The following is a 24,973-nucleotide window of genomic DNA, read 5'->3' as shown; positions in this document are numbered from 1 at the left end:
TGCCGAGGCTGCGGGGAAGCTGCTGCACCTCCCTGGAATTCCCGAGGGGCTGCTGGATCCACCTCCTCCATCCTGCTGGATCTCCAAGCCAAAGGTTCTGCTCCAGCCCTGCTCCCAGACCTTGGGAAGGCCTGGTGGTGGGAAGGCTTTCCCGAGCTGCTCCTGGAAGGAGCTTCCCAAACTTTGGGAAGAGCTTGGGCGACAAAGAGGCTGTGCACAAGGTGCTGGATTCGTGGAAAACACCTGGATGGGACAGGATGAGGATTTGTGTGTCTGGGTTTGGTTTTCTGGGTTATTTTTGGATTTTCTACCCCAGGGCTTGAGCAGAGGAAGGGTTTTCAAATGGGAGCTTTCCAAACTTTGGGAAGCTTTTCCCCTCTTCCCTGTGTTTGATTTTACTTTGGGCATTCCTGGCTAGATTTATGGATAACACCTGGATGGGATAGGATGAGGATTTGGGGTTTCTGCATTTGGGTTTCTGGGTTATTTCTTGGATTTTTCTACCCCAGGAAGAGTTTTCCAAATAGGACCTTCCCAAAACTTGGGAAAAGCTTCCCAAGGATTTCCCCCTCTTCCCTGTGTCTAATTTTCCTTTGAGCATTCCTGGCTGGGTTTTTCCTACTCCATGTTCCCCCTGATTTGAGCTGGGCCCAAATTCCTGATCAGGAATTCACTGCCAGATGATTCCTGAAGGAACAGGAATATCCAAAGGGACAAAAATCCTCTCTGAAAAGAACTCAACACTAATTCCCCCAAAAGCTTCCCAAATCCTTTGCCCTTTCCAGACTGATCCTCCAAAGGGCAATGCCAGAGGAGTTTTAATTCCCATCCTGAGCTGCATCCTTTATTTCCCAGGGGCACCAAGGTTTCCAGGGATTTTGTGGGAGCAGGGAAAGCTCTGGATCCTTGAGATCCAAAGTTTGCTTGGAGGCACTTTTTTTAGGATCAGGGAGGGCAGAATTGCCATTGCCAGGTCACTGAGTCCAGGAGACTCCAAGGAAAATCAGGATGAACCCTTTGGAATGGGGGTTTCCATCCATGCTCCCGTTCCAGCATGGATCTTCTTCTCCCCAAAGATCTTCCTGCTGAAAACCATGGGATAATTTGGGAATTTTTGTTGGTTTATCCTTGATTTTCTGGGTGTAAATACATCAATATTTTATTTTTGTTACTCCTGCATCTCCCACAGGGAGCAGAATCCCCAGCCTGCCAAAAAATACCACCTGTACTCCCAAAAATGCCACTTCTGCTCCCAAAAATCCCACCAAGGTGCCCAGATTCCTCCCTGGGAAGTAGGAGCCGGAGCCTGAGCCACGATCCAGCGTGGGCAGGGGTCAGGGGAATGTTCCCACATGGATTTGGGGCGGATCCCAGGATGAAATTCCATGGGCAGATGGATTGGGATGGTGTCAATCCCAGCAGGACTCCAAGGGAATATTCTCCTCTTCCCTTGGATCCCACTCTGCCTCCAGCTGGGCTCTCCTGGCTCATCCCTGATCTTTTCCAAGCTCAATTATCCCTAAAAACGCCACAGCCCAACCCAAACCCCTGCCCTGCCATGTCCCCATCCCAATTCCAGGGCCCAAAATTCAAACAGTCCTGGAATTCCAACAAATCTGGAAGCAGAGCTTGGATCCATCCAGGTTCTTGTCCAAATTCCAGGGAATCCTCCCCTGGCTCCTCCAGGTGATGCACATTGGCTTCCCACACCTGGCTCCCGCTCATTCCATGGAAAAATCAGGAGAAATTCTCATTCCATGGAAAATCCAGGAGAAATCCATGTCCAGGAGTGCAAAATAAATCCAAAATATTTAAAACCACCCAGGCATGTAGAAGAGGGAGCACTACTTTAATGGAATTTGCTGCTTTGGATCCATGAATTCCCTTTTCCTGCTGTTGCCCAGGGAGCCAAGGTAGTGGGAAAAGGGGTTTATCCCATTTTTTGCGAGCTGGCTGGGATCTGCTCCATGCCATTCTCCATCCTTGTGCCCAGAGGACTTGCATATGGTAAAAAAAAATATGGAAAAAAGGGTAAAAAAAATGAAAATAAAAGAGAAAAAAAATGAAGAAAAAAGGGAAAAAAAAGAAGAAAAAAAGGGAAAAAATGAGAAAAATTACTAAAAAAACCACAAAAAAAGCTCAAATCCCTCTTTTGTACAGAGATATATTTTTATTAATTAAAAGTTTGTACAGCTAAAAAATAAAATAAAAAAAATGTAATTTTTTTTTTCATTATCGTAGGGAAAAAAACAAAAACAAGTAGTGGGAAAAAAAATCAGCTTTTTTTTGTAAATGTAATAAAGTGTATAAATGGTTTCCATAAAAAAAATGTACATATGGAATCTCTTCATGCCCCTGGCTTGTCTGCAGAATTCCCAGTTAATTTATCTGTCTCTGTATATGAGGCTTTTCCGTGTGTTCCCGGCGTTCCCTGCGGAATTTCAAAGCTATTTTCGATTTTGGACTTCCGAATAATAAAAAATCTCGATTTTTGCATTGCTTTTTCTTACAGCCCCCTGGTGCTTTTTTTTTTTTTCTTTATTTTGTGTTTGGGGTTTTTTGGGGGGTTTTTTTTTTTTTTTCTTTATTTTGTGTTTGGGGTTTTTTGGGTGGTTTTGTTGTTGTTGTTGGGTTTTTTTTGTTTGGTTGGTTTTTTTGGGGGGGTGTGTGTGAATTCCAAAAGTTTTATCCCGGGATTTTCTGGGTGTGCATACACCATTCGTGCAGGGATGGAGGTTCCCGACTTTTCCAGCGCATCCCAGTTTCAGGAAGGGGGAAAATCCGGGCAAATTGGGTGGATTTGCATGAATGGATTTGGCTTTTCCAGCTGGATTTTATCAGGGATATCCCATGGGAAGGGAGAACCGGACCCTTCCCGCTTCCCAACCCCCGCATTCCTGCTCCAGGAGCCCCAATTTGCCTTAATGAGGTTTTAATTAACGCCTCCTCTCTCGCCTGCCCGGTGATTGGCAGGAATTAACTCGGGATCGAGGAAATTCGGGATGAAAGGCGGGGTCTTTGACGTCCCTCGGCTGCTCCCGTGTGGATTTGATGCTCCCTTGCCTTTTATTTAACTTTTCCCACTCCCAGACGCTTCATCCTTGGATTTATCCTTGGATTTGTCCCCTCCTTGGCTCGGTTTATCCAAAATAAGGGTGGAGGAGGGAGCTGAGGTTTTTTGGGATGGTTGGTGGGACAATTCCCAGCAGGATGAGCTTGGGGCAGGGCGTTCTTTGGGATTTTGGGGCAACAGAAGGGATCCTGCTAGATTTCCATGGATTTGTGGGGAGGGAAGAGGATCCAAACTCTTTTGGAACTTCCCAGAGGAACTGGGACTGCCCCATCCCTGCAATGTCCAAGCTTGGAGCAGCCTGGGATAGCGGGAGCTGTCCCTATCCACGGAATCTTGGGTGGAATGGGATGGTCCTTAAGCTTCCTTCCAACCCAAACCATTCCAGGATTCTTCCTGCTTCCAATTCCCAAAGTTTCCCTCCATATTTGGGGTTTAATCCCTGGCCCAGGCTCAGCTTTTGGGTGTTCTTGAGGAGAAAATTCCTCATTTCCCAAGCATTTTTTGCCACCAAGTTCCAGCCCTGAAATCTCCAAAACAGGGATTTGGTGATTTACAAAGCTTTCCCAACCGCTCTGCCAGCATTCCTTGGAAGGAAAGATCCCAAAAATCCCCCCTTCCACAGATCTTCCAGTGGCTGCTGATTGAGGGAGAGACCAGCGGGGAAATTGGGAGAGCTGGAGCTGCCACTGGGAATCTTTTGGGGAGAAAAAAAAACAGGAAAGGACCATCAGGGAAACTGGGAGAGCTGGAAATTCCACCGTGCAATTTTTGGGGGGGGCTGATTGAGGGAGAGACCAGCGGGGAAATTGGGAGAGCTGGAACTGCCACTGGGAATCTTTTGGGGGGAAAAAAATAGGGAGAAACCAATGCTGGAAATCTTCTGGGGGAAAAGAAATCAAGGAAAGAGCAGCAGGGAAATGGGGAGAGAGAGCTGGAGCATCCACTGGGAATCTTTTGGGGGGAAAAAGCCAGGCAAAGACCAGCAAAACTTCCAGGGGAAAAAAAATTCCATGGAGAGAGCAGCAGGACAGGAACTGGAGCATCCCCTGGGCATTTTTGGGAGGAATAAAACTGGGAGAGCTGGAAGGAGCTGGAGTTTCCACTGGGAATCTTTTGGGGGGAAAAAATCAGGGAGGGACCATGGAGAGAGCAGCAGGACAGGAACTGGAGCATCCCCTGGGCATTTTTGGGGGGAAAAATCAGGGAGGGACAATCAGGGAAACTGAGGACTTCTTCAGGAATATCCCATAGGATTCCTCAGCAGGATCCGTGCCCTGATTCCAGGAGTTGGCTCATCCAAAAAAAAAAAAAAATCCGGAAATATTTTTAATTAGGATCTTCTTCTTTGAAAATGAATCCCCCACAGTTCCAATTCCTTCCCAAAACAACCAGCTGCCAGCCTGGAATATTCCAAGCTCCTGTAAAAAAAAAGTGGGAAACTCCCTGTGAGGAGAGTGGGAGGGATGGAAAAGATGGAATCAGTACCTTCTCCCACCTGGGATTTATATACTAAATTATAAATTAAATATCTCTTTAATTAAATGTCACTTTAAATATCACTTTAATTCAGCCTGAGGATGGAGGGATAAGGGGGTGTCAGGAATTATAATAATAATAATTCCACATCCAGGAATCATTGCTCCATTTGCCCTGTCCAGCACCAATTCCAGCTGATTATGGAACAAATCGTTGGGAAGCCCTGGGAATCCTTGGCCTCTCTCCCATTAAAAGGTGATTAAATTCAGCTTCCAAACTGGAGGGGCGTGCTTGGATCTTCCCAAGGGAATTCAGGGTGCAGGAGGTTAAGTGGGAGATGGCACCAAGGGGAGCTCTGTGCTCCTTTCCCCCCCACCTTTTTTCTTTTTTTTTTTCCTTTTTTTCCCTTTTTTCCCCCCTTTTTTCCCCTTTTTTTCCCTTTTTCTCCTTTTTCCCCTTTTTTCCCCCCCTTTTTCCCCTTTTTTTCCCTTTTTTTCTTTTTCTTTCCATTTTTTCCTTTTCCTTCCCATTTTTTTCCCTTTTCCTTCGCAATTCCCGGGTTTTTCAGCAGGGAGCACACGGCTCATCGGCAGAACCGAGCCACGGGGATTGTAACTATTGATTTTTCCTGCTTTTGCCACTGCTCAGCGCCTGGAAAACAACGCTGGAGCAAACGCTGGCACTTTGGGACAGCTGTGGGATAGCAGGCGCTGTCCCAGAGCATTCCTTTGGAAAACTGCCAGGAAATCTGGCAAAAAAAATGGGAAGAAATTGTTTAAAATCCATGTTCAGACACAAAACACAAAAAAGAGTTCGGGCGAGGCTGATGGAGCTGCTTGAACCTGGAATAGCTTTGCCCTGGAATTTCTGGATGTGGCAGCTGGGAAGGGCTGCCACAATCAGCACAATTCCCAATTCTTCTTGGGAATTCACACCCTGGGGTGTCAAAACCCTTGGAATTGGACACAAATCCATGGATTACCTGCACCATTCCCACCTGCCAGGAGCTGGAGCACCTGGATGTGGCTCCTTGATCCCAGCCCTGAACTTCCCAATCCTGCTGGAAGCAGATCCTGCTGCTGGTGCTGCCACCCCAGAAGGTTCTGGCTCCAAAAATCCACTCCCTGCTGGATTTGGGATTTTTTCCCTCCATTTCCTCAGTGGTGCTGCCATTCCTGCTGCTGGGAATGAAGAGGTTTCAAGCAAGGATTGCAGGAAGGGAACAGGGAGCAGCTGCATCCCAAACCAGCATCTCATTCCTCATGGGAATGTCACAATCCCGTGATGGATGCAGGATTCCCAAGCACAACTTGTGACTGGAAGTGTCCAAGGCCAGAATGGAAAAACCTGGCATCCATGGCAGGATGGTCCTTAAGGTCCCTTCCATCCCAAACCCCTCTGGAATTCTCTGCTGCTCCCAAGGAATGGTTTTGGGGCAGGACGGTGCTGCCAAGCCGGGCTGGGCTGAGCTCCTTTGGAAAAACCCTTGGATAACAGATGGGAACAAAATGGTGTTGGCAGCAGAGAGAGGTTTAAGGATATCACATCCCAAATTTTGGCAGCACGGGGAGGTGACCGGAGCAGGGAGAGCTGCCAGGATTTGAGGGCAAAGAAGGAAAATCACAACAGGAATCTTGGGAATTGGGGTTTTGGGAATTCCTCAGAAGTGCTGGGGCTGAACCCCACCCCCAGCCTCTGCCAAGGCCTGGGGGTTGATTAATACCACAACAAACCTTCATTAAGAGGCCTAATTAATATTATTTCGTTTACATCCATGTGGCAGCTGTTCCCTGCTTCCCAAACAGGGAGGATTGTGTCAGGAATTGTCCTGCAGGGATACCTGGGATGGGATCTGGGGTCAGGGCTGGGGCTGGGGCCACGTTTGGGTCCAGAGGAAGGGGATCCAAAATTCCAGCCCCATCACAAAAACCCACGTCCCACGTTTCCAAAAGTTGGTGTTTTCCTTGTCACAATTACAAAATATCCCTATTTTTATCCATATTTTACGAAGATTTACAGCTCTGGGAGTGACCAAGTTGGAGCTGGGAATTCTTGTAACCCAGGGGAATTCTCTTAAAACCCAAAGGCTTTCCCAGTCCTCATCCCATCAGCAACATCCCTGTCCGTGGGGTCCATGGCAGGATGGGTGTGGGAATGTTGGATTTGATGATCCTGGAGATCTTCTCCAACCATCACAATTCCATGATTCCCGTGCTTTCCATCCCTGTTTTCTGCCTGGGTGCCCCTCCATGAATGACACTCTGTCCCCTCTGTCCCCCCCCCTGTCACTGCCAGGCCAATCCTGCCCTTCCCACCTTTAATTTGGGTTCTCAGGATTTCCTGGCCTCATTCCCGCAGCCAATTCCATGGAAATGGATGGAAGTGAATTACCTGTGACTCCCTCTTTTTACCCTCATTCCCCCAGCCAATTCCAGGGAAATGGATGGAAGTGAATTCCCTGTGACTCCCTCTTCTCACCCTGCAGGAATCTTGGAGCCATTTTGGGCAGAGCATCCAAAATTTGCCCTTTTTTTTTCCTGGAAAAGCTTCCTGAACTTTGGGCATCCTTCCAGTGGGGTTGGGAGCACCATTCCCAGTGTTTTGATGGAGTTTGGGATTCATTTATCCCAGCTCCTACAACATTCCAGCGTAACAAACCACTTTAAAAACAAATCCCTTTCTTCATGAGGGAAAAAAAAAAAATCTAACCCATCAAACAATAAACCAAGAATAAAAATCAGGAATTTTATGGCACCTCCAATAACGAACTCCATCCTCAGAAGCTCATTTACGTATTTAAGCCCTTGTTTAATATTCTAATTAGCAGTTAATCAGCCATCGAGCGAGAACAAACGGTGATTAGCTCATCTTCACCTCCTCCAGGTGATTTGGGCTCATCAGCTCCGGGAAACTTTCCTGGTATTCCTGAATTATTCATGGCCACGGGAAGTCCGGGGTGGGATTTCAGGACGGTCCAGGTGGATAACTGAGAACACGGTGACTTTTGGGGAAAAGGGAACTTTAGACGGGATTTTGGGGGAAAAATTCCTCCCTGGGAGGGTGGGAAGGGGTGGGATGGATTTCACAGGGGAGCTGTGGCTGTCACATCCCTGGAAGTGTCCAAGGCCAGGTTGGAACAACTTGAGACAGTGGAAAGTGTCTCTGCCCATTCAATTTAATTATTCTGGGCTGTCGTTTATCCCGATTCTTCCTTTCCTCTTTTCCCACAGCTTTCCAAGGAGCTGGGAAGCAAAGGAAAGCTCCCACAGGAGGCCTCAGGTCTGGAGGAGGAGCTGGTGCAATCCCAAAGGGATTCCTCGATTCCCTTTCCCTTTTTGCCGTTCCCATCCCACCGAAGGCAGGCAGGACGCTGGACTCCTCCCCGCCGTATTCCCGGGGAGCAGATCCTTAAAGCCCTTGGAATAATTTGGAAAGATTCCACCTGGTTTTGCTTGGCAAAGAAGCCCTGCCTGGCCAGGGTTTGGATCTTGAGGATTGGATGTCTGGGAGCAGGGATCAGCTGAGGTGACGAGGACTGGGCTGGCTCCCAGGAGAATCCATGAGGCACGAGCAGGTGGGAGAGAGAGAGGCAGGAGCTCCAGACAGCTGCTTCCCGGAATTTTAATTAATTCCCGAGCTTTTTAGTCTTCCCAGACGCCAGCTTTGCCAGGCTCTGGATTCCTGGCTCCTGGGATGGATCACGAAGGTCAGAGCTGCTCCTTGCCAAGGCAGAGCTCCCTCACTGCTGCCCTCAGCGATTTTTGGGAAGCTGTGCTGCCTCTGGAAGCAGCAAGATCAGCTGGAGCAGCATCCCTGGATGTGCTGGAGCTCATCCATCCCATCCCAGTGCAGGACAGGAGCTCCCGAGGATTCCTGGATCCTCCTGGATGTCCAGGATGCTCCACAGACACAGCAGAGCTTTTCTTGCTCTGTCCTGGAAGTGGCTTTTCCCTGCTCCAGGACCTGAGCTCAGCCCAAGTGGCTTTTCCCTGCTCCAGGACCTGAGCTCAGCCCTAATCCCTCCTGGAAGTGATTTTTCCCTGCTCCAAGTCCAAAACTCAGCCCTTGATCCCTCCTGGAAGTGATTTTTCCCTGCCCCAAGTCCAAAACTCAGTCCTTGATCTTTCCTGGAAGTGGCTTTTCCCTGCTCCAGGACCAAAACTCAGCTCCCAGCCGCTTCCAGCCCTCATTCCCTTCTCCCAGCTCCTTCCAGGTCCATCCATCCCAAAAGTGGGAAGGGGTCAAAGGACGGGAATTCCCCCTTTTCCCGCTTCAGCCCGGTCCCGGGGGATGCTCCAGCCCCTTCCGGAAGGAAAGCCGCGTTTTTCGGGAATATCCCAGGCTGGAAGAGCCAATTCCACGGGCTGACAGCTCCCTCTCGTGGGGAGAAAAGTCAGGGAGAGCTGGGATGTGCTCCAGATGTGCGGCACAGCTGGAGCGGGATTCCCGGAGGGGCTGGAAAATGGGAATTCAACGGGAATTCCAGGGAAAAGGACCGGGAGGCTCAGCCAGGCTGTTCCTTCCCCTCTCCCTACAGGGATTTTTGGGATCTGGAAGAGGGCTGGATGTTTTCCAGCTGTTCCATCTCCACATTTGGGTTTCAGGAATGACATCCAAGCTGCTTCCTCCTGGGATGAAGGACTTCATCCCTCTTCCCAACTGCAGGAATGTGTTTTTTGTTGACGGAGTGACTAAATTATCTTTTGTCTCTTTAAAAAGGAAAAAAAAGCTTAGAAGTTCTTCTCTTTCATTTGCTAAAAAGATACTTTATAGAACTTTTGAGACTTTACTTTAAACTTAGGGCTGTCTAATTAGACAGAGACTAAATTAAAGTCTTACCTAAATAATTCACTAGAAAAAGACGAGAACAAAGGAAATAATTGCTTTTATAGAGTGTTTCAGTAAGACTAAAAACCTCTTACCCCTAGCTCAGTTTTCTCTGAAAAAGCTTTGTTATTTTACCTTTTATTAAAACTTTTCTGTTTCCAACACCACCTCAGAAGCCATCCTACTAATTTTATGCCATTTGGAGTAACAAAACTATTTAAAGTGTAATAAGTTCTCTGACAGCTCGTAAGACCCAGCTCAAAGAAAAACTTATCACCCAACTTCATCCCAATCCCCAACTTCAACCCTCAAAATTCTGAGCCCACCATGGCCTTGCTTTGATCCAAAGAAATCCACGCATTATTCCAGTTATTAAGAATCCAGCTTGGTTTTATTGTCCATTTTTTTCCAAAAAATTGGTGTTTTCCTCATCACAATTATAAAATATCCCTATTTTTATCCCTATTTTACAAAGATTTACAGCTCTGGGAGTGACCAAGTTGGAGCTGGGAATTCTCTTAAATAATCAAACCATGATTTAGGTTTTGGGGAGGCTTTAAAAATTCCAATTTAAAAAAGAAAAGGGAAGGCTTAAAAAAGGGGGATTTCCACCAGCTCCTTCAAACATCACAGGGAATTATAAAATTTATTCCTTTCTTTTTTTGGAGGGGGGAAAGGGTGCAGGGAGCAGATTTGAAACCCCATGGATAGAAACAGGATTAGAGGCCCTGATTCTGATTTATGGAATTATAAAATTTATTCCAGTTTTTTTTGTTTGTTTTTTTGTTTGTTTTTTTTGGTTTTTTGGGTTTTTTTTGGAAAAAGGGTGCACGGTGCAGATTTGAAACCCCATGGATGGAAACAGGATTAGAGGCCCTGATTCTGGTTTACATAAAGACCCCTTTACAGATTCTGGCAGCACAGAGGAACCCCAAAGTGTATTTAAATAAAATTTATGCCACCTCTAAGATTTCTTTATGCTGCCAGAACTGTGTAAAAGAAAATCAGCTCCCAAATTTGGGTTTATTCCCAAAATTAACATTTTTGGGCTGCGTTTTCCCCACGTCCGGGGGAAAGCACAGAAGCTTCTCCTCATGGGATTGCAGTGAAAGGGATTTTTGGGAAGGGATTTTCCTCGGGGAATTGCTCAGAACGGGGGGCAGCACAGAGGAACCCTAAAGCGTATTTAAATAAAATTTATACCACCTCTAAGATTTCTTTATGCTGCCAGAACCGTGTAAAAGAAAATCAGCTCCTAGATTTAGGTTTATTTTAGGGCTGTGTTTTCGCCGCGCCCACCCTCACCCCAGAACCGGGAAAGCGCGGAAGCTGCTCCCTGTGGGATTGCAGCGTTATGGTCACTTTGGGAAGGGATTTTCCGCCGGGAATCGCTCAGAACGAGGGGCCCTTGACGCTGCCCGGCTCCGTCAGGCGTGCGGCCGCGTAGGCCGAGGCTCCCAGGCACGCGGCCGGCTCGCAGAAGCCCGGCAGGCCCGCGGGCCCCGGGGAGCCCGGCCGGCCCGCCTCGCCCGGGGAGCCCGGCAGGCCCCGCTCGCCCGCCTTGCCGTCCACAGCGTGGCCTGGGATGCCCGGGAGACCTGGAAAGGCAAGGAGGTGGGGTGGACGGGGTGCTGAGGCTCAAGCTGAGCTAGGGGTTTGCCTGAGAAATAGGGGTTTTACCTCAGAAATAGGGGATTTACCTCAGAAACATGTTTGTTTTGGGGTTTTTTTTCCCCCTGAGAAATAGGAATTTTTCCTCAGAAATAGGGATTTTTCCCTCAGAAATAATACCGATTTTTTTCCCTGAGAAATAGGTATTTTCCCTGAGAAATAGGGATTTTTCCCTCAGAAATAGGCATTTTCCCTCAGAAATAGGGATTTTCCCCTCAAAAATAGGGATTTTTCCCTCAGAAATAATACAGATTTTTTTTTCCCTGAGATATAGGGGTTTTTTTTCCCCTGAGAAATATGTATTTTCCCTGAGAAATGGGGGGGTTTGCCTGAGAAATAGGGGTTTCATCTGAGAAATAGAGATTTTTCCCCTCAGAAATAGGGATTTCCCCTCAGAAATAGGGATTTTCCCCTCAGAAATAGGGATTTTCCCTCAGAAATAGGCATTTTCCTCTCAGAAATAGGCATTTTTCCCTCAGAAATAGAGATATTTTTTTTCCCCTGACAAATAGGAATTTTTCTTCAGAAAGAGGGATTTTACCCTCAGAAATAATACCGATTTTCCCCTGAGAAATAGGGAATTTTTTTCCCTCAGAAATAGGGGTTTTCTCCTGAGAATTAGGGGGTTTTCCCTGAGAAATAGGGATTGGGGAATGCTGCTGGAGAGGTTTGGGGATGCGGGCAGAGCAGTTTCAGAGAGAGGGAAAGAGGTGGCAGAGATGAGGAAGAAGGAAAGGAAGGATGATCCAGGTGGGAGATTTTTGGGATGAGCCCTAGGCAGATTTTGCAGGATGAATCTGGGAAAATTGATAGGATGAACCTGGGCAGGTTTTGTGGGATAAACCTGAGCAGATTTACAGGATGAGCCTGGGCAGTTTTTGTGGGATGAACCTTTTGTGGGATAAACCTGAGCAGATTTACAGGATGAGCCTGGGCTGTTTTTGTGGGGTGAACCTGGGCACATTTATGGGATGAACCTGTGCAGTTTTTGTGGGACGAACCTTTTTGTGGGATAAACCTGAGCAGATTTACAGGATGAACCTGAGCAGTTTTTGTGGGATGGATCAGAAGATCCCCAGCCACTGCTGGGCTCATCACCCCAAGGTGACAAAGGCCACCTGGGGACACCTGGTCTCACCTGGGATCCCTGGAGGCCCCGGCATTCCTGGGTGGCCACGGCCAACCTCTCCCCGCTCGCCCTTCTCTCCTCTCTTTCCTGTGGGTACAAAAAGGAGGGAAGGACTCCATGGAAACCCTGGATGGGCGATCAGGGACAGGGACAAGCGTGGCAGTGCCACCCCAGGAGGGTTTGCACTGGCACCGTGCCACCGCCACCCACCTTTGGGTCCGACATTGCCGATCTGCCCAGCAGCTCCCAGGATTCCGGGGACACCTCGGGGTCCCATGGGGCCGTGGGGTCCCTGGTCACCGGGTGGCCCTGGGGGGCCGGGGGGGCCGGGGGGTCCCATGGCCCCGACCCCACCCAGGGCGGCTCTCTTGGCACTCACGGCCACCTCTGCCAGCTGCTCTGTGGGGCAGAGAGGGGCCGGGATGGGATCCATGGGGTGGGATCCATGGGATGCATAGGGTGGGATCTATGGGAAGGGATCCACAGGGTGGGATCCATAGGAAGGGATCCATGGGATGGGATCCTCGGGATGCATAGGGTGGGATCTATGGGATGGAATCCATGGGATGCATAGGGTGGGATCCATGGGAAAGGATCCACGGGGTGGGATCCATGGGAAGGGATCCACAGGGGGGGATCCATGGGATGGGATCCATAGGAAGGGATCCATGGGGTTGGGATCCATAGGATCCACAGGGGGCAATCCATAGGGTGGGATCCATGAGAAAGGATCCATGGGATGGGATCCATGGCATGCATAGGGTGGGATCCACGGGAAGGGATCCACGGGGTGGGATCCATGGGATCCATGGGATGGGATCCATGGGATCTATGGGATGTGGTGGCCCCACTCCACCCTCACCTTGCAGCATCTTCAGCACCACGTCCACAATGTGTTGGTCCCCAGCATCCCGGCCCTGCCAGGAAGGGAATTTCGCTCCTTCTGTTGCCTCCCAGAACCCTTCCCAGCCCAAATCCCAATCCCCATCCCCTCCCTGCATCCCAGGTCACCTTCCCACCCTGCTCTTCCCCGTTCTGTCCCAGGGCAAGTGCTCCATGCTCAGCTCACTCCGTGCTCATGGCATTTGAGTCCAAAATGAGGTTTTTAGGGAAAAATCCCAACCCTGCAAATCCTTGCTGCTGGCTGGTTTATATGGGGAGGGATTTGGATGCCATACACAGTGGGAAAGACAGAATTCCTCCCCAGGAAGGCGGGATCCCAGCTGCTGAGTGGAACAGCAGTGTTTTCCCAGAGGAATTGGGTGGGAAGGAGAGGCAATTCCTGCCGAGCAGGGAGTGTGAGGAGGTTTGTGGGATCGGGATACTCACGGCTGTGCCCCTCGGGCCCGGCATTCCCGGCACTCCACGCTCCCCCACCAGCCCCCGCGGGCCGGGCGGGCCGGGATAGCCCCGAATTCCCGGTGCTCCTGCATCCCCCGAGGGGCCGGGAAAGCCGAGGTCTCCCTGGATGCCTTGCTGGAGGAGGGATGGAGAGAGAGGGACATGAGAGGCTCAGGCTGTGCTCGGGGGCTGCACCCCGAGAGCTCAAAATGTCCCAAAAACCACAGGCAGGGCTGGGTCCCAAGCAGGGCTGGGGCTGAACCCAGGGCTGGATCCCAAAAACTGGGGCTGGATCTCAAAAATTTGGGCTGGGACTGAATCCAGGGCTGGATCCCAAACTGGGGCTGGGGCTGAATTCAGGGCTGGATTCCAAATGGGACTGGGGCTGGATCTCAAAAATTGGGGCTGAGGCTGAATCCAATGCTGAGCCCAGATCTGAGCCTGAATCCAGGGTTTAACCCCAAAGAGGAGCTGAGCCTGAATCCAGGGCTGACTGGGGTCACTGGCTCCCATCTCCAGAGAAAATATTCCCTTAGCACCTCAGCCAGGAGGATCCAGCTGAAGATCCCACAAATCCCCCAAGTTGTGGGGTCCCCTCGGTCCCAATCCCCCCATCACTCACCTGTCCCTTGGGTCCTGGCTCTCCTGACTCCCCCTGGGGACAGAGGACACAGGAAAGGAGACAGCAGGGATTTAGGGCTGGAGCTGGGATTTAATGCCAGGCAGGATCCCCCAGCATGGGAAGGGATCCCCCAGCATTCCCAGGAATCACCTGGAAGCACCCACCTTCTCTCCCTTGAGCCCTGCCAGGCCGTGGACACCTGGATCTCCCTAAAGGAAAGGCAAGGGGAGATGGGAACATTCCCAAAGTCACCCCCACGCTCTGGGATGAGGGGGGAATTCATGGAGAAGGTGCCTAGAGCCAGTGTTAAACCCAGCTCTGTTAAACCCAGCTCTGTTCAACAGCCTGGGATGTACTCACAATGCTGCCTTTGGGGCCAGTTTTCCCTGGAGAACCCTGGGAAAAGGAAAAAGTGGGATCAGGCCAGCTCAGAGCAGAGCCCCCAAGAAGCCACCTTGCTGTCCCCAGAGCTGTCACCTTGTCTCCTTTGACTCCAGGCAAGCCTTGGGGTCCTGGGATGCCTGGTGGGCCCTGCTCGCCCTTTGGCCCCTGGAAATCCAAGGAATATGGGAGAATGAGTGATGGGAGACAATGGGAAGACTTTTACCCATCAGGGAATTGTCCCCAAGGCAGTGAGGTGCACAGGCAGCTCCCATCCTCCAGCTGATCCCAGCATCCCAACCTTCCCTAAATCCCAGCTCTGAGGGCACAAAACCAAGGAGAAGCCATGCCCAGAGCAGTGATCTTCCAGGGGTGGATTCCTGTCCCCCAGTAAAAGCACCAAAAATCAGGGGTTTGGCTGTTTTTCCAGTGCAGGAAAGCTCTGGAGAGGGGCTGGGCTCTCCTGGGATGGGAGGAAATTCCTGTCCCAGCTGGGGTCCCACTAATCCCTGAGCTATTCCCTAATCCCTCAGCAGCAGGACAGGCACGGGATTGACCCTGGGATCAAAGGGGGAAGTCTGGCTGTGTCCCACTGACCCCAAATCCAGGCTTGGAATCTCCCATCCCAGGGCTGAGCATCCCCCGTGTGCCAGCCTGGATTTGGGGACAACTCAGAGCATTCCCCGTGTCCCAGAGTGGCTTTGGGGACAACTCAGAGCATCCCCCATGTCCCAGCCCAACTTTGGGGACAACTCACCGGCTTTGGGGACAACTCACCACTCTGCCCGGCTCCCCGGGGGGTCCCACGAGGCCACGCTCGCCCCTGTCACCCTGCGGAGAGTCAGAGGAGCGGAGTCAGGGCCACCCGCCCTGGCACGGCCACACCCCCGCGATGTCCCCAGCTCACCTTCGGCCCGGGGACACCCTGCGGGCCCTGCTCACCCCGAGGTCCGGGCTCGCCCTAAAAATGAGAAAGAAAATCCCACAAAAGATGGGATTGACCGGCGTGGTGTGCTCCTTGTCCTTCCACGAGAGAGGAGTGGCCCTGTCCTTGTCGCCACCGCAGGGTGGTGACAGGAGCAGGGTTTCCCCGGAGGAGCAGGCGGGGAATGAAGTGCCCGATTCTGCTTTTCGCAGGAAACGGGGAAATAAAAGGAAAAAAGAGAGAGCTCAGCCCCGAAGCTGTCCCCGGGAGGGACACGGCGACATCTCGGTACTTACAAGCTGCCCTGGGGCACCGGTGACACCGGGGTGGCCCCGAGGACCCGATTCACCCTGTGAAGGGAGAGAGAGGCGGTTCAGAGGGGACGGGGGCGACAGGGAGAGACAGCAGGAACAGGGAGGGACATGGAGGGGACAAGAGCCGCGGGGTGGATGCTCAGAGTTGTCACTCACCTTGTCACCTGGGCCACCTTTGCTTCCCGGCTGGCCCGGCAAACCCTAAGGGAACAAAGCCGGGATCAACCCCTGGGCACAGCTCAGTGTTCCCCTCAGGGAGTCACCCCTGGGCACAGCTCAGTGTCCCCTCAGGGTGTCACCCCTGGGCACAGCTCAGTGTCCCCGAGGGGTGCTGGCCCTGGCACCCCTGGCAGAGGGTGTCACCCCTCAGGGGACAGGCTGGGGGGTCCTGCACTCACAGCTTGTCCCCGGTGTCCCGGTGTTCCCGGGCGTCCGGCCTGTCCTGTGCCACCCTGCGAGGACAGAGGGGCGTCACCAGGAGTGGGGTGCCCACAGGTGGGCAAGGGGCTCTTGCCCAAGGGGGGACAGTGTCCTTGAGCTCGTGGCCAGGAGCTGCTGTGCCAAGGGACATTGTTCCCTTTGTCATTCCCGTTATTCCCAGCGGGTGGCATTCCCTCACCTTCACTCCTGGGATGCCTGGGGTGCCATCCTTGCCATCGATGCCCGGGAGACCCTGAAAAGGGGGAGGAGGCACTCATGGGACATCTCAAAGGGACTCAAAGGCTCACAGTGGGGACAAAAAAACGTGGGGAGGGAAAGGAACGTTCCAGGTGTGCGCTGGAGGGAACAAGGACACACAGTGGCACAGCCAGGGACAAGGGGCTCGTGCCCAGGCAGGGCACAGGTGCCACCAGCTGTACTCACGTTCTCCCCCTTGGGGCCGATGTCACCCTGCGGTCCCCTGATGCCACGGCCACCCTAGAGCAGGAGGTGACAAGTGTCAGTGTCCTGCTGCTGTCCTGAGAGGTGAAGATGCCCCTAGAGGCAGAGCCTTTTCCATGTTTTCCATATGGGAACAGTGCCAAGCTGGGGAAAAGGGGACACTGGCATTGGGGTGTCACCTACCAGCTCTCCCTTGTCACCAGGGCCCCCAGGTGGTCCCTTGGGGCCTTCCCTGCCCTGGAGGAGAAAGGAACACAAGGATTGAGTGGGGCAAAGTGGGACCCCAGAGCACCCAGGGCTGAGGGAGGGGCACCCACCGGCCGCCCGGCAGCTCCGATGCTCCCGACCATGCCCTTGTAGCCAGCAGGGCCCTGCAAAGAGAGCATGGAAAGGTCAATTCCCACCCCAATCCATCCTTGCATCCCTGAGACGGCTCAGCATGGAGGGATGCTGCTGGGAATAATCTCAGTGGGATCTGGAGCCCGGGGCCAGGGGATGCCACCCGCACTCACCGTCTCCCCCTTGGGTCCTGCCATGCCTGGATACCCCCTGAGGCCCTGAGGTCCCTGCAGGGAAGAAAACCACAGCAAATTCAGCTGGAAAAAAAACCCCAGGAGCAGCCCAGGGGGAAGCAGCAATTACAGCAAAACCCAACAGTGGAATCCAAACATGAGGAATTCCAGTCCCTCCTAATTCCAGAGCCCCCCAGCAGGTGCTTTTCCAGCTGTCAATTCCATAACTCCAGAGGGCCCAAACTGCAGCCACTTCCCTGGGCCAGAGCTCTTAGCTTCAAAGTAGTTTTGCCCTTTCCTGGCCTGCAGGGTTCAGCCCAGTAATTGTTTTTCATCTTCAAAGTGCTCTGAGAATTCCTGTGGCTTTAATTCCCACCGGGGCAAGGGGGACTCAGGGGTTTGTCCCAAATTATCGCTGGGAGCAGCCCAGGTGCCCATGGAGCCCTCCAGAGGGAGAGATGGTGGCATCCATGTCTGGGAGGGGATGGGATGAAGGCTTTGCTTCAGTCCCAGTGCTGGGAGCAGGGACAGGCTGGTGTCACCTCCCTGGTGTCTGGGGACACCAGGACAAAGAGGCCACCCCCAGTTCTTGAACACTTGGGGGACAGAGGAAAAGAGGAATGAAGGATTTACCGGAGGACCTGGGACTCCTTGTTCTCCAGAGGCACCAACATCCCCCTTGGGGCCCTGGGAATGGAGAGAAAAGGGAATGTTGGAGGGAGAGGGGACACGAAGCAGCCTGGGGACACCACAGCCCCCACCTGGCACCCGGCAGGGGATGGGGACAGGTGACCCTGCCCAGGAAGCCACCCTGGTCTCCCATTCCCATATTTTCCGTTTTCCTTTCCTCCCTTCTTCCTTTCTCTTCCCAAAACTCCTTCCCTGGCTCCAGCCTCACAGGGACAGCCACACCTGGATCCTGCTGGGACCTGCTGAGATCCTGCTGGGATCTGTCTGAGATCTGGTGGGGATCCTGCTGAGATCTCACTGGGATCTGGCTGAGATCCTGCTGGGATCTTCTGGGATCCTGCTGCAACACTCACCGGCTCTCCCTGCTTGCCAGGCTCTCCGAGGGCACCGGGGCGGCCTCTGTGTCCCTGAGGGGGGAGAGAGGAAATCCCTGGCAGAGCTGCAGGGTGGTGGCACCACCCTGGGGTGGCCATGTCCCATAGAGCCCCCCTGCCAGCACAACCCACCCTGGGGTGCTGCTGGGGATGTGGTGGGGCTCAAAATCCCACTGGGGACACTGGGGGGCTCGGAATCCCAGTGGGAACATTGGGGTGCTCAGAATCCCACAGGTGACATGGAATGGGCTCAGAATCCCACTGGGGACATTGGGGAGGTTCACAATCCCACAGGTGACATCCTGAGCTGGGGTTGGGACTTTGGCACAGGGTACCACCCCCAGGAAGGGGCTGGGGACCCACAGGGACCTTTTCCTCCAGGCCTCCCTGTCCTGGTGCTCCAGAGATCCAGAGAAGGATCCTTCACTCCACCACATCCTGGAGGTGACAATTCCCATTTTTGCCCCCATGGCAGCTCCAGGACTTCCTTACCTTCAGTCCCTGCAGTCCCTGGGGGCCCTTGGGACCTGGGGGGCAGCTGGTGGGGCACTGGGAGGAGAGAAAGGACAAAGATGAGTTGGGAATGACCTGGAGAAGCCTGGGAAGAGAGGGAGGGAGGGGACATGGGGGATGCCCTGGTCACAGCAGGGGACACAGTCATGGCAGGACTCTCACCAGGAAATCAGCGCTTCCTTCCAGGCCTTGGAGGTGTCCTGGAAGTCCCTGCAGAGGAGGAAACCCTCAGCATTCCAGGATTTTACATCGGGATGGTTTTACAGGAACAGGGAACAAGGAGTGGGGTGGGAGGTGAGAGCCAGAGCCCGAATTCCAGCCCCAATCCCGAGGATGAGTCTGGGGAATCTTCTCCCTCCTGGAGGTGAAAGGGAGATACTCACAGGTTTCCCTGGAGGGCCTGGGGGACCCCTCGGGCCATCGGGTCCAGGGTCACCCTAGGAAAGGAGGCCAGGAAAGGAGAATTTGGGATCAGGAGGGGAGGTAGAAACCTGGACAGTCCCAGCAGGAATGGGGACATCCCCAGGGTGATGGCACCAGGGGAACCTCCATTCCCACAATTCAGGGTCATCCCTGATCATCCCAGGAGCCTGGAGGGCAGAGAAGCAGCTCCTGGTGGAAGGAGGGGACGTTCTTCCCTGTCCCCTCCTGACTCCTCACCTTGGGTCCCAGCACTCCGATCTCCCCGGGAAGTCCAACCTGGCCTGGAAGCCCCTTAGGGAGAAGGGAGAGAAATTCACGGAATGAGAGAGGTCCCATCCTGATTCCTCCCCTCTGGGGGTGCTGAGGTTTGAGCTCCTCCTGCACAATTCCAAGCAGGACCCCAGGCCACCCATCCCAGCCCCAGTGTGGCACTTACGGGGGGTCCTGGCAGTGAAGGACCCTGCGACAAAAAAAAAAAAAAATTACAATTGCTTCAAACTCCCCAAATCCTCCAGAATTCCTGCCCCAAGGAGGGCGATTCCCACCCCACCACCAAGGATGGAGCAGGGGGGACTTGGGGGGTGCCCACCCCACCCATGGGAGCAGCAGATACTCACAGGGAGCCCTGGTGGCCCTGGGAGTCCAGGCTGGCCCTGCCAGGACACAAGAGGAGAGTCAGGAGCTGGAAAAGGAGGATCTGCTCTGGCAGCTGCTCCAATTCCACCTCCCTGGATGCAGCCTCAGGGCCAAAAATTCCATCAGGCAGCTCCTGCATCCATGGATCCCTTCCAGAGTGACAGGGATGGCCCCAGGCTGGGATGGGGGGAAGGGAGGAGTCTGGGAAGGTGGGAACTTGGGAAGGTGGGAAATTGAGAAGGTGGGAATTTGGGAAGGTTGGAAATTTGGGAAGGTGGAAGCCTGAGAAGGTGGGAGACTGGGAATGAGGGAGCTTGGGAATTTGGGAATTTGGAAAGGTGGGAATTTGGGAAGGTGGGAATTTGGGAATGAGGGAGCCTGGGAATGAGGAGCCCAGGAGTGCCCCTCACTCACTTTAATTCCTGGCCTGCCAGTGGGTCCTGGCTCCCCTTTGGCTCCTGTCAGGCCCTGCAAGGGAAGAGACCCAGCGAGTTATTCCCATTGCTCCTGCTCTCCAGCCAGGAATTCTTGCTGGGTTGAATCCATCAGGAATTTCACGCACAGGGATGCCCTACAGAGACCCTCACACACACCCTGGGCACATCCAGCCCTGGCAGGGACACGTGGGCAGCTCCACCCAGCCTTGATCCCAGTTTTATCCTTGCGATGGGGCAGGAACCCACCCAAACCTCCCCAGGCACCCATCACACACCCTGGGGACATTCAGGGTGAGGTGGCAGCTCCGTCCCCTTCCTGCCACCACCTCTGCCAGGCTGTGCCAAGGAGGGGACAGTGGCAAAGTCACTGGTGCCACCTTATGGTTACCAAGGGAGTGGGGACAGTAGGGAATTGCTTCAGATTTATTCTGGAGGAAACAAGAGGAGCTCTGCTGGGATTCCCAATGTGGGAAAAAGTGGCAGAAGCTCTTTTGGGATTCCCAAAGTGGAAAGGAGTGGCAGAAGCTCTTTTGGGATTCCCGAAACGGGAGAGGGTGGCAGAAGCAGTTCCCAAGCTCTTTTGGGATCCCCAAGGTGGGCAGGAGTGGCAGAAGCTCTTCCTGAGCTCTGCTGGGATCCTAAAGGTGGAAAAGGGTGTCAAAAGCTCTTCCTGAGCTTATTTGGGATTCCCCAGGTGCTTTCAGCTCCTGCCCAAAGGGATTTGGGCACGTTTTTATGTGGGACAGACCCTGGGGACAGGAGCAGTTTGTGTGACCCCACAGACAGGGACACCAGGAGGGGACAGGGGACAGTTCTCACATCAATTCCCAGCTTCCCTGCGGGTCCATCCGGACCAGGAGCTCCAGGCTCGCCCTTGACACCCTGGAAAAATGAAAAATTGGGATCAGGTGGGAAGGAGGCCCCGTGGAAGGAGCGGGATCACCGGGATGGGGTGGGTACTCACCGGGGTGCCAGCAGATCCTACAGGGCCTTTGTCACCCTGAGAAAGGAGAGGTGGAAAAGGGATGGGGCACCCCACAGAGCCCATCCCGGGGACCCCGATCCCTGTCCTGCTCCTGGGACAGGAGGGAGCTGCTGGGTCCCACAGGCAGGGCAGGATGGGGGCAGGGTTGGGAAAGTGGGTTGGGATTGTGAGGGGTTTAGTGGGGTTTATGAGGGTACTAGTGGGGTTTGTGAAGATTTTTTGGGGTTTGTGAGGGTTTTAGTGAGGTTTTGTGAGAGGGAATTGGTGAAGGTTGTACTAGGGTTTTGTGAGGGTTTTATTGGGGTGAGGGTTTTTTGGGGTTTGTGAGGGTTTTTTGGGGTTTTGTGAGGGTTTTCGTGGGGGTTGTACTAGGGTTTTGTGAGGGTTTTATTGGGGTGAGGGTTTTTTTGGGTTAGTGAGGGTTTTTTGGGGGTTTTGTGAGGGTTTTCATGGGGGCTTGTGAGGGTTTTAGTGGGATTTGTGAAGGGGGGTTTTCTGAGGGTTGAGCTAGGGTTTTGTGAGGGTTTGATGGGGTTACTGAGGGGGGGTTTTGTGAGGGTTCTACTGGGATTTTGTGAGGGTTCTGCTGGGGTATGTGAAGTGGGATTTTGTGAGGGTTGTTTTGGGGTTTTGTGAAGGTTTGATGGGGTTTCTGAGGGGGCTTTTGTGAGGGTTTTACTGGGATTTCGTGAGGGTTGTGCTGGGGTTTCTGAAGCGCTGTGGCTGCTCTGGGTATAAATAACACTAAAATAACACCACATCCTGGAGAAAGGGCACTTTCTGCTGCCTCACAGGGCTCCCCTCTGTTCAGGCCCCCATCCCACAACCCGTGGAGGATCCAGAGCCACAATCCCCCACCACATCCCTCTGCAGGAACCCCACTGGGGTGTCACTGTCCCCCCACAGGTCCCCCCTTCACTGGGCACCTCTGGGGTGCTCCCTGCCCCAACCCCTCCGAGCACCCCAACCTCCCTGTCCTGCATCCCCAAAAACCAATCCCACCCCCAATTCCCCAGCTGTGGATGGAGCTGGATTTGGGGTGCAGCACCAAACGGAGCTGGGGCTGCTCTGTCTGCCCTAAATCAGGAGTGGGAACAGCACGGAGCTGCACCCCCGGCCCTGTGCCACTCACAATGTCCCTTTTGTGCTGCGTGTCCCCTCCCTCCCTCCCTCCCTCAGCCAGCACAGGTTGCTGCTCACTCACATCGATGCCATCGGCTCCCGGCACTCCTGGGGGACCGGGGGGCCCTCGTGGGCCAGGCTCTCCTGGGGGCCCTCGCTGTGGAAAAAGGGATGGGATCCACGTCAGGAAGGACCCCGAGATGTGTGGGGAATGTGCTGGGAATTCACTTCCAGGGAGCTGGGATGGAGAACACCCCGAGGGCTCAGAGCTCTGCCCCTCCTGTGGATCCTCCAGCAAGGGCATGGATGGGGAAATCCAGGATTTCTCACACTGGCACCTCCAGCTCCTCACTCTCTGCCTAATTTCTATCCCATTTCTCTCCTCTCCTGCCCTGGTGCCCATGGGGAACAGAGCAGGGTCTCCATGGGGTGATAGCAGCATTTTTACCCCTGCTTCCTCTTTCCCTGGTGCCCAAGGATCTCCTGACCCCATGGAGCAGGATCTCCATGGGATAACATTTTACCCCACCTCTGCTCCCTCTTTCACTGGTACTTGAGGATCTCCTGCCCCCATGGAGTGGGATCTCCATGGGATGACATTTTTACCCCATCTCTACTACCTCTTTCCCTGGTATCCAAGGATCTTCTGCCCTGATGGAGCAGGATCTGCATGGGATGACATTTTTGCCGCATTTCTTCTCCCTCTTTCCCTGGTGCTCCTGCCTGGATGGAGCAGGCTCTCCAAGCATTTCTACCCCATCTCTGTCCCCCTTTCCCTGCCACTCCCAGAGCAGGGTGTCCATGGGGTGACAGCAGCCCTTCCAAAGACCCCTTTTAGCTCAGAGTGGGATTTTCGGGAGCACTGTCAGGATTTAGGTGCCCAAAACCCCAGGATGAGGTGGGGACCCCCAGCCCCTCTGTGTGAGCTCTCCCTGGGCCAGGCTGGCTCCGCTCCCAGGCTCCAGACAAAAGCTCCATTCAGGGAAGCTCCCAGAGCCTGCTCCTGGCTTTGAGGTTTGCACAGGACTCGGCAAAGAAACCTCTGTTATCCTAACAGGGAGTTCAGGGGGAAGAGATTCCGGTCCTGCAGACTGAAGCCCTGGTGTTCCTGGAAATGGGAAGCAGGCGGTGGCTGGGCTGCACTCCTGCAGCTCCTCCAGCCTCCCAGGCTGGATTAATTTTAAAAATTAATATAAATATAAGGAATAAATGTAGGAATCGGTGTAAATCTATAGGGGTGAGAGGTGCTGCTGGTTCGTGTACACAACAGGAGAGCCCCAGCTCCACCTTGGATCAATCCCTGAGCCCATCCCCGGGATCTCCCCTGAATGGCACCTTTGTCCTGCCCAAGGAACGAATTCCAAAGGGCTCCTTGTTCCTGAAATTCCCACATCCCCCCTGCTCCGCTCCCCTGCCCCACAAGCCCATGGGGACCCCGGTGAGGGTTTAGGAAGGAGTTGTCCCCCAGTTTCCAACAGGCAGCTCAGGAATTACACGGAAAAATTCTCCAAAACCTCTAAAAACTGATTTTTTTTTTTTTTGCAGCTGTAAAAGGAGTTTTCCCAGGTGGAATCCCTCTGCCTGCCCCTCTCCAGGGCTCACCTTCCCTTTTTCCAGACCCATTTTCTCCTGCTGCTGGGTGAGTCTGGAGAGTCCACGGGGACCCCCCGACAGCCCCACAGAGCCCTGGGACCACCCCGGCAGGGTCAGAGCCCCCCCAGCCCTCCTCAGTCCGGATCTGCAGCACATCCCGGGAAAACAGGAGCAAATTTCCCAAAAAATCCAGTGGGGAAGACAAAGCGCCCCAGTGCTGCTCCAGAGGGAAAATCAAACCAAACTCATTTAGCCAACAATTCCCGAATTTCCAGTCCGCACAGAGAGCCCGCACGGGTCGGGGCTGTGGCTGTTCCCACCCTCCAGGGGCGACATTCCTGGGAAAAACACGGGAAAAGTGCTGGGGGAATAAAGCCAAAGTGCTCAGAACTGCGAGGGAGCGGAGATGGGGAATGTCCCCTCTGCATCCCCTTCTCCATCCCCTTCTGCATTCCCTTCTGCATCCCCTTCTGCATCCCCTTCTCCGTTCCCCTCTCCATCCCCTCTCCATCCCGGGAATCGAGCACGGCACTCACGAGCTGGGCCAGGCAGAGGCAGGAGGCTTGGAGCAGGATGTTCCCACCCTCCAGGGGCGACATTCGTGGGAAAAACACGGGAAAAGTGCTGGGGGAATAAAGCCAAAGTGCTCAGCACTGCGAGGGAGCGGAGATGGGGAATGTCCCCTCTGCATCCCCTCTCCATCCCCTTCTCCATCCCCTCTCCATTCCCTTCTCCATCCCTTCTCCATCCCTTCTCCATCCCCTCTCCATCCCGGGAATCGAGCACGGCACTCACGAGCTGGGCCAGGCAGAGGCAGGAGGCTTGGAGCAGGAGCCAGAGCTGCGACACCAGGGTGGTGGCACGGGCCATGGCGAGCCGGGCTGGCACCGAGCGCGGCTGGCACCGAGCGCCGGCCGCCGCAGCGCTCCGGGACACCGGGAGGGCCGGGCGAGGAGGAGGAGGAGGAGGAGGAGGAGGAAGGGGCTCATGAATATGGAGCAGAGGGATGAGGGCAGGTCCCCGCCCCTCTCAGGTGAGCCCGTGGCT

The 24,973-nt window shown here is 53.5% G+C and overlaps 1 protein-coding gene across 1 annotated transcript; it reads right to left on the bottom strand.

The window, feature by feature from the left end:
* Nucleotides 1-10,768: 10,768 nt before the first annotated feature.
* On the bottom strand, nucleotides 10,769-24,851 carry COL9A2 (collagen type IX alpha 2 chain). Its single transcript, XM_041417622.1, has 32 exons — nucleotides 24,722-24,851; nucleotides 22,416-22,490; nucleotides 21,191-21,226; nucleotides 21,046-21,108; nucleotides 20,204-20,257; nucleotides 19,771-19,806; nucleotides 19,590-19,613; nucleotides 19,391-19,444; nucleotides 19,114-19,167; nucleotides 18,893-18,940; nucleotides 18,710-18,766; nucleotides 18,197-18,250; nucleotides 17,787-17,840; nucleotides 17,154-17,207; nucleotides 16,959-17,012; nucleotides 16,825-16,878; nucleotides 16,624-16,677; nucleotides 16,379-16,432; nucleotides 16,158-16,211; nucleotides 15,916-15,960; nucleotides 15,742-15,795; nucleotides 15,428-15,481; nucleotides 15,298-15,351; nucleotides 14,617-14,688; nucleotides 14,500-14,535; nucleotides 14,304-14,348; nucleotides 14,140-14,172; nucleotides 13,506-13,652; nucleotides 13,039-13,093; nucleotides 12,387-12,575; nucleotides 12,186-12,263; nucleotides 10,769-10,974 (listed from the first exon to the last, which is right to left on the bottom strand). Exons 1-32 carry the CDS (start codon nucleotides 24,794-24,796, stop codon nucleotides 10,769-10,771), a joined length of 2,076 nt encoding a protein of 691 aa, XP_041273556.1. The 5' UTR covers nucleotides 24,797-24,851.
* Between the last annotated feature and the right edge of the window lie 122 nt (nucleotides 24,852-24,973).

Source organism: Onychostruthus taczanowskii, unplaced genomic scaffold, assembly GCF_017590055.1.
Source record: "Onychostruthus taczanowskii isolate IOZ18803 unplaced genomic scaffold, ASM1759005v1 scaffold56, whole genome shotgun sequence".
Taxonomy (NCBI): domain Eukaryota; kingdom Metazoa; phylum Chordata; class Aves; order Passeriformes; family Passeridae; genus Onychostruthus; species Onychostruthus taczanowskii.
The sequence above is the reverse complement of the archived record's forward strand: the minus strand, read 5'-3'. Positions and strand labels throughout refer to the sequence as shown.

Coding starts and splice junctions, on each gene's coding strand:
- COL9A2 (XM_041417622.1), bottom strand. CDS start 24,796: ATGGCCCGTGCCACCACCCTGGTGTCGCAGCTCTGGCTCCTGCTCCAA. Junction 18,251..18,709: donor AGGGACTGCAGGGACTGAAG/GTAAGGAAGTCC, acceptor CTCCCCCCTCAG/GGACACAGAGGCCGCCCCGG. Junction 14,349..14,499: donor CTGGCCCCAAAGGCAGCATT/GTGAGTACATCC, acceptor CCTTTCCTTTAG/GGAGATCCAGGTGTCCACGG.